Here is a 14,350-nt window from a genome sequence, read left to right on the forward strand (position 1 = left end):
GCTGGGGGGTGGTCTGTGGGAGGCTGGCGTGCCGGGGAAATAGACTCTGGACTCCCGCTAACCAGTGGACTCAAAATCACTCTTTTGTTTGTGAAAGATTGCAGTTCTCTTTTCCTGTCCTTTGCAGACTTGATAAGAATTACTCAGCTGCCCATAATATTCCGTTCTTATCTGGTAACTTTTTTTTTTCCAGAGGCCTAAAAGTGATTCTTTTAAAGTTTGTCTTAAGTCCATGGTTTTATGAGTTCACATAAAATTATATCTAAAAGAAGGAAACTTATAAGCTTCACTCTAATTTTTGCTTGTCTGACTGGCAAGCCTGGTTCTTTGTGTTAAATTTATAATGAAACAAATGACCACTGTGCCCTCCAGAGACATTCAGGTGTTTAATCTGCAGAAGCAGGAAATGATGGATAGGTTGGAGAGGTGCATGCTGTGTACTGTTCGATGCAGCATCCGCAGCATCAGGGCCTCCGTCAAACCTCAGCACGGGCGTATTTTTGGGATATGACACATATATGGGTTTAGCGTCTATGCGTATGAGCAGATATGCATGTAGACACCCACAGAGCAGACACAGGGATTTCACAGAAAGTGAGCTTGCACACAAAAGAGCCCAGCTGCTGTCTCCTCTGTCTAGACTAAGCCTGAACTATTTGGCTCCACGAAACATTTTATTGCAGTCCTAGAAATCATTCTGCTTTCCCCTCCACTTTCATTTCCCTGCTTGGGGAGAACACCAAAGGGCTAAAGTCAGACGGGCCCACCAGAGGCCACAGTCAATAGCATTTAGGAAATCAGCTTGGAGCTCCATCTTCTGGTAACAGTCAGTTCATTGCCATTCTTGGGCTTAAAAACTCATCCTACCCAAGCTGTTAATTCTTCATCTCCAGAAATGGAATCTGTCTACAGTTTTCACCAGTTATGTCCTCCCGAATGCATGGGAGCTGGGACTGTCACTGGGAAAGATTGAATACACCTCACACACAGCACTGCCGCCAGCATTCTCTGCTGCAGACCAGCAGAAAGCATGCACCTGGAAGCATGACTACCTCCCGTCTCCCAGTCCACCCATCAGGATTGCCCGTGCTAGGTTTGGGAAACTACCCCTCCCCCACCAGCTGCACCTGCATCAGGGTCTTGGTGCTAAGGGAGGATTAGTGTGCTGTGAAGGCGTTTGAGGTGGGACCATTCAACCCGCTTTCTGTGATTGCAGCCTCTCCGGATGCCCGATCGCTGCAGCAGAGAAACTGGCCAAGGCACAGGAAAAGCACCAGAGCTGCGACGTGTCCAAGTCCAGCCAGGCCTCGGACCGCGTGCTCAGGTATCCAGCAGGAGTGCGCTATCCGTGAGCTCTATCCACAATCCGCCCCACACCTCAGAGCGCTGGGGACACCCACTCAGGGCATGTCCCTACAGCAGCAGGGGCAGGGACTGGAGGGCAGGGCTGTGCTGGAAGCCGGGGCCAGGATCCCTCATTCCAGGCCAGGCTGTGTGAGGGCAAGAGTGTCATTCTTCCCCTGGTGTCTGCAAACTCACAATTTACATGAGAGCATTGGAGGAATCATTTCTGGTTTTGTTTCTGGACCTGGTATTTCATGAGTCTGTGTGCTAGATGAAAGGAAAGCTTTGAAAAGTAATGAGATGTCCAAGGCAATTTCCTCATATTTCGGAGGACAGGGCCTCACACCAACCTAAGGCTGGTGCTGATGTTTCTGGCGATGCCAGGGGTATGAGCATCCCGCGCACACGTGTGGAAGCTCTCGCGTGCAAAACCGGCAGAGCTCCCTCCTGTTACGCCCAACGCCCTGAGGTGTAGGTGGGAGTAGGTATTGTCACCTCCGTTTGGCAAGTGAGAAAACCCAGAGTGCAGAGGTTAAATGACTGACCCGAATGTTACAGTGGGTCAATCAGTGTTACAATGTTACAGATCATCCGGCTGAAACCACTGTTTTGTTTAAGTTTCGGGAGGATAAGCTCCCCATTCACACAGCCCTTCTATACATCTTTCATTCTTTCATTCTTATGAGTTGTTTCAAACCCTCATCCACATGAAAACTATGACGATTGTCACATATCCTGCCTTTTCACACAACATCACAGCAGAAACATGCGTCCTTGTCTCTATGTAATCATCTTAATTGTCATCTTCACGCTTCGTATATTCTACTGTTCAGATGTACCCCGCAGTGCCAAAACTAGGTTCTAGCTTTGAGGCATTCAGGCTGTTTCCCGCTTTTACTGTTAAAGAGAGGGCAATAATAAACATTTCTTTCATATATATAGCACTTTGCCTCCGTTATTTCTTTGGCTACTCAGAAGGCTGAGGTGGGAGGATTGCTTTGAGCCCAGGAGGTCAAGGCTGCAGTGAGCTGTGATTGCGCCACTGCACTCCAGCCTAGATGACAGAGCAAGACCCTGTCTCAAAAAAATAAAAAAGTAAATTATTTATTTAGGATAAATCTCTTGGAGCAAATCACTGGGCAAACAATACGAATATCCTTTTTGTTCTTGAGTATTATTTCATAACATCCCAAGAAGCTTCTAACGTAGTAATTAAACTCCCTTCCTCCCTAAATAGAAAAGTTAAAATCTTTATAGAAAATTATAAATATTTATTTAAGCAAAAATAAGAAAACAAACCAATCTACGACCCTACTATCAAGAGATAACGCCCAATAAATTGTGGCACAGGTACATCTAGAGTTTTCTGCATTTGGGGGTTCTGGGCTGAAGTGCCCCCAGAGCACCCATCTCAGGGAGCCACCCCTTCAGGGAAATGCACCCACTTTCCGTATGGCTGCACAAGTCATAGGCCACCCTCCCTCTCCCCACCAGCCCACAGCTAATTATTGGCAGCATGAAAACCACCCCCACCCAATAAAACAGACCAACCCGAGGGGCTGTGTAATCCAACAAGGGATCGTTATTAGTCAAAGGAGAATTTGAAAGTTGGTAGGGAGAAATTTGTTGCTGAGGGCTTTTATTAATTTTCTTCAGCCTACTTTGGCCAGACCCCCGAGAAGCTGGAAGAACTCCAGTACCTGGCCTTTCTTGGAGTCACCAGGTGACTGCACTGCCCACCTTCGGGCTGCCCTGCTGCCAGGGACTGCACTGCCCACCTACAACTGTCGACCTATGGGCTGCCCTGCCCTCGGGGACTACGCTGCCCACCTACAGGCTGCCCTGCCCCTGGGGACTGCATGGAGTGGGGATTTCAGGGAGAAGCTCATGGCAGCTGGAGACCGACCAGGCATCCATGTAATTGTGAATACCACCTTGTTCAAACACAGCCCCACTCCTATGTTCCAGCCTGAAGCCTTCTGTGCTGCTCCTGTGGCTTCGTAATGCAGCATCCCTGTCTCTGGATTGGTGCAAAGAAAACCCCACCAAATGCCAACTTAGCAGAGGCTGGGAGTAACTACTGTGCAGCTGCCAGCCATTCTCCTCTGTGTCTCTGGCTGGAATGGGAACCAGGCCAGGACAGGGCTTTTAACAAGAAGAAAGAGACCCCAGTCTCACCGCAGTGTGAGGGCTCGGGCCAGCCCAGCAATGCATGCTGACCAACCACAGCCACTCCTGGTTGTCCAGGGAGGCGCTGGGTGCTGGGCCATGCACTGGCCCTGCGTGAGGCTCCTGCGGGCTTTCTGCCTCCACGGGGCTTACCTGGCATGCCGGGTGTGACACCTGGAGGACGGGTCCCTGTCCCAGCACGTCTGTATTCCCCACAGCGTCTCCATGTAGGGGTGCTCATTCAGCGGAAAAGCAAGAGACAGGAAGGAAGAAAAGAGAATGAAGTTAAACCTACGGTCATTTAACTAGTTACGATTCTAAAAAGTCCTTAAATAAATGGTTCAATGAACAAGAGCCTGAGACTTAAGTAGGTGCTTCCAATCCTGGCCAAGTCGATAGCCTCCTTCCCAGCCCCGGACTCGCAGCCTCTGTCAGGGTGTGGCGTCCGGCCCTCTAGCTGAAGCCTCTCCTCCCCTCCTCCCTCCCTCTGATCTGGTCCTGATCTTTTCAAGGCTTGGGGATCATGCTTCTCCCAGGCCCAAACTCTTTGGCCTTGCCCGCCAGGTGAATAAACAGATTGCCTGTGGGCTGATCTGCTCCCAGGCTGCCAGGCTCTTGCTATTCCCTGAGGGTTCTCCTGGCTTTTTTGCCTCCTCACCTTTGGACACGGAGTTTCTTTTCCTGGAATGTTTTCTTACCACCCCCTCCCCGCACTCCCCCCACGGATCTTAACCTTAAAAATCAACCCATTCTGTAAAACTTACTGCAAACATCCCTTTCTCCATTCAAACGTAACTGAATTCCATAGCCTGGAGTGTTCTCTCTTCTCTAGAATTCTCATAGCATTTGGACCCTTGAAATATGATCACATCACCCATGGTCTTTTGTGTTTTTTTTAAATTAAAAAAAAATTTTTAGAGACAGGGTCTCACTGTGTCGCCAGGCTGGAGTACAGTGGCACAATTATGGCCCACGGCAGCCTTGATGTCCTGGACTCAAGCGAGCCTCCCGCCTCAACTCCTGAGTAGCTGGGACAATGGGCACGCACCATCACGCCTGGCTCATTTTATTTATTTATTTATTTATTTATTTATTTATTTATTTATCTGGAGAGATAGGGTCTCCCTATATTGCTCTGATGGGTGTCAAACTCCTGGGCTCAAGTGATCCTCCTGGCTCAGCCTCTCAAAGTGTTGGGATTACAGGCATGAGCCACCATACCCAGCCTGCCCCAGCATCTTTTAAAGCAAGGCCTACAGGTTTATTCATTTATGTACCATCATATTATCTGGGAAAATGTCTCAAGAACAATAGACAATCAATTATTACATGATTTTATTGATTTGACAAGAAGTAAATCGGCTAAATTAATGAAATCGCAATAAATGTGTTGGTGATTTGGTAAATAAATTGGATATTTAACCAATATCCAATTTACATATATATAATTGGATATATATCCAATACTGTTATAAAAGTATAGATATGGCTATCAGTCTAAAATCTGACTTTCTTTTCTAAAAAATTCAGTTATCAAAACTTTGTAACTGCACCAAAACCAATATAAATTTATGAAATAGAGTAAAAAGAGATTATCTACATGGATGCCTATTAGGTCAGAATTTATAACAGCAACAAAATCAGAAAGTTGGAAAATAGTTAAATAGTATAATATTCATTGATTTCAATATCATTCTGCCATTAAGAACTGTTTTTAAAGCCTGAGAAACAAAAAGGAAAATTAAATCTCATGTAAAATGGAAGCATAAAATATGTAAAAGTGTAAGATTCTAACTATTTAAGTAAATATAAAATGCATTTAGTTGATCATAAAAAATACACCAAAACCTTAAAAGTTTTTATCTCTAGAAGAGCTGTAGGTGATTTTTTAAAAAATAGCTTTTGTGTCTTCTAAATATTTTTTCAGTGAATCATAAAAAAGCAAAACATAATCATGAAAATAATCATAAAAAAGCAAGAGAATAGTTTTAAACCTGTTATCTGTAAGGCAAGTATAGATGATCTTGGTGTGCCTGTGTGCATCACCTTTAGAAAGAGAACAGGGACCCAAGAGAAAATATGTTTATTCAGACACACAAGAATACTTGTGGAAAATAAGTTAGGAAAGGAACAAATCAAAACCCCTCAGATTTCCATCCCCAGGGAGAACAATCAAAATATTGTTTGCACATCTGTTGCCAAAGAGTTTCCTTCATAAACAGTACACATTTGTACCTGCTGATATTATAATTTCATACATCTGCTAAAATTTCACATTTGTGCTAGAGGTACAGGCAATATTGCAGATCTTACTGGTACTAGTAATCAAGAAATAGGATCTTACTCAAAAATTACTGTCTTCCTCCAGGTGTGGTTGCTTGTGCCTGTAATCCCAGCACTTTGAGAGGCCGGGGCGGGTGGATCACCTGAGGTCAGGAGTTGGAGACCAGCCTGGCCAACATGGTGAAACCCTGTCTCCACTAAAAATAGAAAAATTAGCTGGGCATGGTGGCGGGAGCCTGTAATCCCAGCTACTTGGGAGGCTGAAGCAGGAGAATCACTTGAACCCTGGAGGTGGAGGTTGCCTTGAGCCGAGACCATGCCATTGCATTCCAGCCTGGCAACAGAGCAAAACTCCATCTAAAAAAAAAATGGCTGTCCTTCCTAAGCTGACTATGAACCTAACACTAATACATGATTCACCACCTTTTGTTTTTTCCTGCTTGGTTGGGTCTTTATTTGGAATACATTTTATATAGTTTAGAATGAGAAAAATTCAACAAGAAACTCTCTGCCTTTAAAATTCAACATTTTCTTAGCTTTATAGTGTGTAAAATGATGCTGATGTGAAAAGTTCTGTAAGTATTTTTTTGAAAAAGGATCACTTGATGCCCAGGGTTCAAGACCAGCCTGGCCAACTTGGCAAAACCCTGTCTCTCTAAAAATACAAAAATTAGCCAGGCGTTGTGGCTCATGATGTAATCCCAGCTGCCTGGGAGGCTGAGGCAGGAGAATCGCTTGAGAAAAATACAAAGATGGCAGATGAGACTGTAGGATGTTATGATTAAGAATGCATCTATGGCCGGGCACGGTGGCTCATGCCTATATCCCAGGACTTTGGGAGGCCGAGGTGGGTGGATCACTTGAGGTCAGGAGTTTGACACCAGCCTGGCCAACAGGGTGAAACCCTGTCTCCACTGAAAATACAAAAAATTAGCCAGGCATGGTGGAGGGCACTTGTAGTCCCAGCTACTTGGGAGGCTGAGGCAGGAGAATGGCTTGAACCCAGGAGGCCGGGGTTGCAGTGAGCTGAGATCACGCCACTGCACTCCAGCCCAGACCACCAGACTGAGACTCCATCTCAAAAAAAAAAAAAAAAGAATGTGTCTGTATCTGATTCTACAAAACCTGACCAGCTCTTCAGTGTCCAATCCATGAAGCCTCGAGCCCAGTGAGACTGAGGAGCTGTCGAGGGGGAGGACAGAACACAGGACCCTTAGTGCACTGTGGGACCCTGCATGGCTGTGTCAGAAAAAGGACATCAGTGGAGAAACTGGTCAGATCCAAATACAGCCTCCAGTTTAGGAAAGAACTCCATACTAATGTTAGTTGCCTGGTTTTGCTCTTGTCTTACGGTTATGAAGATGGTCACATTGGCAGAAGTTGGTGGCAGGGTGCAAAGAAAACCTCTGTGCAACTTTTCTGCAAGTCTAAAACTATTTCAAGTATAAAGTCTAAAAACTCCACTTATGAGCTAGACCGATGAAGAGGTGGACACACACACACACACACACACACACGACACGGTGTCTATGAGTGAGCAACGACCCGGTGTCTTTCCTTTTAAATATTTTATTCCAAAGACAATAAGAAATCACTACTAGATAAAAACGTTGAATGCATATTCTAGTACTTGACAAGGTACATTACCACCTAGCCTACCTCATTGTCCAGTTAGTATTTCTTTATTTCCTCTTACTTTTTAAGGGGGATTTTTTATTGAGGCAACGTCTTTGTGTATAATTCGGCAACTCTTTGTAACCGTTGCAAAGAAATTTCAGGACTGGAATTGTCCCCATCTTCATATCTCATGTCATCACCAAGCCACCAGACCTCTTACAGGAAAGGAGGAAAAAGGGACATATTTAAAGATTTTATTTCTTGTCCTTTTTTATTGCCAAAGTTGACTGTTAGGCAGTTTATTTGATGCTATATAATTAAAACACACTTTGTCTTTTCTTCAGAAAATAAAAAAGTTGTAGTTTTAGTGAAAGGTTCTGATTCTTTAATACATTTTAAAAAGTAAGATATTCTAGTTTTAACGTGAAGCTCGTCGTGTACAAAGCCACAGGAAAGCAAGCTGTTGTTTGTTTTCTTGTTTACTTCCAGGCCAATGTGCTTTGTGAAGCAGCTGGAGATTCCTCAGTATGGCTACAGAAACAACGTCCCCACAACTACGCCGCGTTCCAACCTGGCCAAGGAGCTCGAGAAATATTCCAAGACCTCGTTTGAATACAACAGTTACGACAACCATACTTATGGCAAGCGAGCCATAGCTCCCAAGGTGCAAACCAGGGATATATCCCCCAAAGGATATGATGATGGTAGGAGGTGCACACTCTTATACATGAGAGACACGTTGCCATTGATGATGTTGTTGTTGTGTATATCAATGTCCTACAAATTAGTTGAGCGGTGGTGGTCACTCGATGGGTACCAAAAGAACAGGACGTTCGTAGCACAGCCCAGGAGCTGAAAGCCCCTCAGGTCCACACAGCTGTAGGTGAGCAAAACTTCAGGGGAAGGAAGGAGATGGTTTCCCCTCAATAATTCCGAGACAGCGCACTCGGCTGCTCGTGGAATGTGGAGAGGGAGAAGCTATGGACTGGCTCATTGTCTTTTGTGGTACTGGGAAGACAGTGCCCTTGTCTTATACGCTTCCTTTAAATAAATGCCTCGGAGACAGACAGTGCAGGGGGAGCCAGCAGGCAGCCCTGGGCTCCTGGGAGCTTTGAGGAGCTCTGCACGCATCTCCTTGGTGTTCTCAGCCTTGCATGCACATGAGAACCATCTGGGGAGATTTTTTTCTTAATTCTTATGCCCAACCTGCCTTCATGACCAATGAAATCAGAATCCCTGGGGTGCTCCCTGCACGACACGATGGCATTTTTGAGAAGTTCACCAGTGATTCCCGTGCAGCCACAGCTAGTGGCCTCCTTGTCACCCAGCCTCTTCGTAGCAAGACCAGGACCTGGGTCTCCCTATAACTGGGGACAATGGAACAAAACAAGGCCCAGCCTGGGGTGCTGCCGGCAGAGCCATAACTTTGTTCCTTGCTGGCTTGTGGCTGCTGTGGCACCAACAAAATAGAGCTCATGCCACAAACACAGCACCATGGGCTTCACGGGAAAGGAGTCGTTTATTTTGACCAATGCTTATTTGAACCACTACCAAGAGTGAACTAGTCACCATTTCACTACAAAGCTAGTTGGTAAGTAGTTTTTCATTAGAGAAGACTGTATTTATTTAATTTTATTTATTTATCTAACCATATGTCTGCTCAAAATTCTAGGCTGTATAGATGTAATTGCCAAGTTTTACCAATTGGGACTTGGGGTGTAAATGTTCTGATGATTTAGAAGTCTTAATCATGATGCTCTCTAGCACAGGGGAAGGAAATAGTTTTTTAAAAAAGGTCATCAAGCTTTTCTTTGAAAAAGATATTTAGGGCTGGGTACAGTGGTTCATGCCTGTAATCCCAGCACTTTGGGAGGCTGAGGCAGGTGGATCACTTGGTGTCAAGAGTTCCAGACCAGCCTGGCCTTGAACTCTTTTCTACTGGCAAAACCTTGTTTCTACTAAAAATACAAAAATTAGCTGGGCATGGTGGCTCATGCCTATAATCCCAGCTGCTCAGTAGGCTGAGGCACAAGAATCGCGTCAACCTGGGAGGCAGAGGTTGAAGTGAGCTGAGATATTGTGCTGCTGCTCTCCAGCCTGGGGGACAGAGCAAGACTCTGTATCAAAAACAAAGAAAAAGGTACTTAGTTAAAATCACAGTACACATACGCACACAATATTTAAACCGAATGCTTGGAGACTTCAGAAACCATTTTTCTCATTCTACAGGAATTGCTGCACATCTTTCTAAGCTATGGTATTTCTTGCCTTAATAAGAATTTATTTGTATAGTGAATGAAATTTAGTATTTCTTGGAGGCATCATGTATTGGTCAGAAACACAGACACAAATGGATGAAAGGAATGACTGCAGCGCATGACAGAAATAGTCCTGTTGGTTTGTTTTGTTGCTTGTTTTGTAATAATTTCAGGTTTCTTGTCATCTCATTTGTTGATCTACACGTGAAGGTTCAAAAGAAATTAAGTTCTCCTAATTGAAGGCTGTTTATATGATTTCCAATTCATTGATGTTTTCCCGGGATTGGATCCCTTCTTTCACTAGATGTTCATTTTTACGCACCTGTTTTTTTGTTGTTCTTGTTCCATGTGGGCTGATTTCTTTCTTCAGCTTCATTGTTAAGGTCAGACTCCAGCCTGAGAAGGAAAGGGGGCTTCTGGGTAAAGTCGTGACCAGCAGAGCCGTCTCCAGGTCACGGTGCCTTTAGGGGACCCGAAGTCAAATCCACTGAGCAGATTCTCAGTGCCATTCTTAGGAGCTGGATGCTACTGAACAAGTTAGCCGAGTGCAGCATGGGTTTCTTCGGGAGCAGAGAGGAAGCAAGGGTGTCCTCTGCTGACCTTGCGAGGTTGCAGTGAAGATCAGCCGAGACGGGATGGGTGTGAGGACGCGCTCTGTGGCGCCATCACATGTTAGTTACTGGCATTGATCATCGCATGCCCAGCAGAGGCCCTGCTGTGGACACTAGGGCTGAGCCACGCTTTGCGGCCGAGCCCCTAGAAACAAGCATCTATTGATTAGACAGACTGAAGGCTCAACGTTAGGGCTTCAGGAAGACAGAGCAAAGGAAACGCAGCCTCTTACCACAGTGCAGTGAGAAAACGAGCCCACCCTCAGCTTATTTGTGTGTAAATTTTAGAGGCGCAAGTGTTACGCGGATGTATTGTGTGGGCGTGAAGTCTGGGCTTTTAGTGACACTGTTTCCATTTCACTAGACTCATCTGACAGATTTTAAAAGTCTCCTGGCTGGGCGCGGGGGCTCACGCCTGTAATCCCAGCACTTTTGGAGGCTGAGGTGGGCGGATCACAAGGTCAGGAGATCAAGAACATCCTGGCTAACACAGTGAAACCCCGTCTCTACTAAAAATACAAAAAATTGGCATGGCGTGGTGGCGGGCACCTGTAGTCCCAGCTGCTCCGGAGGCTGAGGCAGGAGAATGGCATGAACCTGGGAGGCAGAGCTTGCAGTGAGCGGAGATCGCACCACTGCACTCCAGCCTGGGCAACAGAGCGAGACTCCGTCTCAAAAAAAAAAAAAAGCCTCCTGGAAAGTTCCCACTAGGACAACACTGGCTGGTAGGGTTGTTGATGGGGTGTGATCTAAGGGGATCCGGCCCCACTCCTGGGCAGCAGGTGGGAGATTCTGACTGCAGAGTGACTGCTGTCTGCAGTTACCCTCCAAGGTATCTTTGCTTCAGGTGCACAAAGAATTGAGTCATTGCTCCCAAAAAGAGGCAGAGAAATGGGCCTGTCATAAGGGAGAAAAGTACAGTTCTTAGCAACCAAAGATCAGGGCCATGGAGCTACAGAATGAAATAATACATAGGACCTTCTCTACAGCCTTGGAGAATCATCCCTTAAATCACACCAGCTGTGATCAAACCACTCACAAAATCTTCACTTCACCAGCTGCATCCTTCCAGACACAGCACACCAGTGCTTGCTTTCCATCTGTCAATCTGTGTCTATGTGTCTATGTGTCTGTCTGGGTGTCTGCCTATCCGTCTGTCAGTCTATCATTCCTTCCCTCAGGATACACAAGATAGTGAAACACACACTGCTGCCCAGTGAAGTGAGGAGTCCCTCTGCCTGCAGGATTAGCGTGCGCTTTACCAAAGTGGCAAACTTTAGATGAGATCATAGAGTTTGGGCAGAAATCATGCAAAGGTAGGGAAACACACAGGACGGTGAGCACAGCCAGCGGTCTGGAGGCCAGGACGGAGACCCGTGAGAAGGAAGAACAGGGAAAGCTGCGGGGGCTGCGGAGGAAGGGCTTCACGTTGTCTATAGGAAATAGAAATCCACACAGGGTGACGGAGGGGCTGAGGGGAGGAGGACTGAGCATCCACTCGGGTGTCTGGGCCCTGCCCCTCTCCCGGGAGCTCCAAGCCACGGCCCACCCACCCTGTTTTGTGTGGTGAGCTAAGAATGGCTTTGACATTTTTAAAGAATTGGAGAAAAGCACAATTGACAATATTTTTCGATATATAAAAGCTATGTGAAATTCCGTTTCCATGCCATGCATAGAGTGCCGTTGGCACCTGGCTGCCCTCAGGGCTTGGTGGGCAGGTTGTGGTTGCTCCTACAGTGCAGGGCAGAGCCGAGTGGCCACAAAAACGATCGCACAGTTTCCAAAGCCTAAACATTTGCTACGAAATCCTCTCCAGAAAAAGTTGCCAACCCCTGGCCTATTATATCTCCACCTTTACTGTGTCTCCAGGCAACACACCCCACCCTTGGGGGCCTAATCCTGTCAGGTTACCAGCCCCCGAATGGGCTCTGCCTGTGTTCTCCTTTTGATTATTCCCAGCTTCCAAATTCTACAGTGCTCAGACCTTCCCATCATCTTGGCACTTCCTCTTCTTTGCCCCCTGCCCTCCTGGCCACACAGACAACTCCCCTGACTGCCTGGGTAGCTGCAGACTCGGCTCATTCTCTCCTTCATGACTCCTCTGGAGTGCACCTCCCTGGCCCTCTGTCTCCAGCCCCACCACACCCGCCTGCAGGGCTCCCTTCTTCCCTCCACCTGGCTGACTTCCCCACGGCCTCTCTACCTGAGCAGAGGCCACGCCCTGGTGAAGTTCTCTCCTCCTGCAGGCAGTCCGTGGCCCTTCCTGCCACTCTGCAGCTGCCTGTGTCCATGGAGCTGGGTACCACACTCTGCCCTCACCTCTCGGGCACCACCTGCCGAGACAGCCTGTCTTCCCACGGGCCGCAATCTCCTGCTAGGCCACAGGCGGGGTCTGCAGATTCTCTCCACCCTCTAGGGCCAGGGCAGGCCAGGCAGGCAGTAGCTGTGCCAAGGACACTGAGGAAAAGAGAGCCTGAAACCTGGACCTCGGCACCCTTTGGACATCAGCTCAACTCCAGCAAGTAGACCGTGTGCCTTGGAGATGTCATCCCACAGGCTAGAAAGCTCCGCTCTTTCCCATGTAAGATTAGACGTCGGTATTTCAACTTAACTTGAAACACTAGTTGGAAGTGTGTAAAGACTGATACTCAGTGCCACAGATTAGGGCCTGAATCAAGTTAGGTCTAAAGATTACTGGGTCCCAGCTAGTGGACACATCTCCATGATGGACATCTTGTGATTGCATTTGTCTAGTTTTCATGGAAATTCATATTGTGGAGACATGTTTATCTATTCTCTGCAAGAAAAGGTGAATACATAAGGCAATAGACATTTCTAGGAGAACAAGGCATGTACATTTAGTAAGAATTTCACAAGCAGAGTAGGTGAATGAAAAGGTCCTACCTGGAACATTTTGTATTTTGTTGTATTATTATTATTATCATGTCGACAGCCGTATTTAATCACACAAATCCTGTGTGCTTTTCCTTTTTTCCTGCAGTAGAGGAAATGGAATAGTTGAAGAGGTATTTTTAGGATGGTTTCAGATCCAGCGGCTGCTCCTGTTTCAAGGCAGCTCTGGCATCTACAGTTAAAGCTACTGCATTGCTCGTAACATACAGTGATGTTCTGGGCGCCTGGAAGAACATTAACACATTCTTGTCTGCTGATGGATTGAAAAGCAATTTGATCAAAAATAGCTTTGGGCCAGCGTGGTGGCTCAAGCCTGTAATCCCAGGACTTTGGGAGGCCAAGGCAGGCAGATCACCTGAAGTCAGGAGTTCGAGATCAGCCTGGCCAACATGGTGAAACCCTGTCTCTACTAAAAATACAAAAATTAGCCGGGCATGGTGGTGCGTGCCTGTAATCCCAGCTACTTGGGAGGCTGAGGCAAGAGAATCACGTGAGCCTGAGAGGCAGAGATTGCAATGAGTCAAGATCATGCCACTGCACTCCAGCCTGGGTGACAGAGTGAGACTCTTCTCAAAAAAAAAAAAAGCTTTGTTTGCCAAAAGAAAAAGAAAATGCATTCTGTCGTTGTGAAACTGCTCTCATCAGACCAAGCATCCTCCGTGCTGGAAGAGGGGGAACAGAGCACCCCCAATCTGAAGCCCCTGCTCTGCAGTGCCCCCTGCTGTCAGGGCACTGAGCCAAGCAATGCTGATTGTGGTCCAAAAGACACTGGCATGAAGGGCTATGCTGACATTTTACAAATAGGGATAATTATTAGGACCAATGACCTTCCTTTCCTGAGCAATTTTAACTGTAGGCACTCTTATTTTTATTTTTGTTTTAATTAAAACTTCTAAATGACGTTTTTATACTCAGTAAAGGATGCATGTGAAAGTAGATACTGTCTTAGTTGCCCATTTGGGTGTAGTGAGTTGACAGGCGCATCAAAAGACTCGACAGTCAGTCACCGACTAAAATTCGGTCCTGTCCACTTGGCATCATCTAGTTGTAGCATCTTATGAATTAAATATCTGGGAAAGTCAATGCATGGTCACATTTACATTTTATAACTTCAGGATAATTTAAGGTGACTCAAGTAAGATGAGAGGAAGAAAT

The 14,350-nt window shown here is 46.3% G+C and overlaps 1 protein-coding gene across 6 annotated transcripts in view; it reads left to right on the forward strand.

Moving 5' to 3' along the window:
• MYT1L (myelin transcription factor 1 like) overlaps window positions 1-14,350 on the forward strand; it is a 540,435-nt gene that overhangs the window by 417,587 nt on the left and 108,498 nt on the right. For all 6 annotated transcript variants that reach the window (XM_055253696.2, XM_055253693.2, XM_055253694.2 and 3 more), the window contains exons 13-14: window positions 1,217-1,324; window positions 7,903-8,117. In XM_055253696.2, coding sequence (XP_055109671.1) covers window positions 1,217-1,324; window positions 7,903-8,117 — 323 coding nt within the window. The remainder of the gene's footprint in view (window positions 1-1,216; window positions 1,325-7,902; window positions 8,118-14,350) is intronic.

Source organism: Symphalangus syndactylus, chromosome 18 (assembly GCF_028878055.3).
Source record: "Symphalangus syndactylus isolate Jambi chromosome 18, NHGRI_mSymSyn1-v2.1_pri, whole genome shotgun sequence".
NCBI classification, from domain to species: domain Eukaryota; kingdom Metazoa; phylum Chordata; class Mammalia; order Primates; family Hylobatidae; genus Symphalangus; species Symphalangus syndactylus.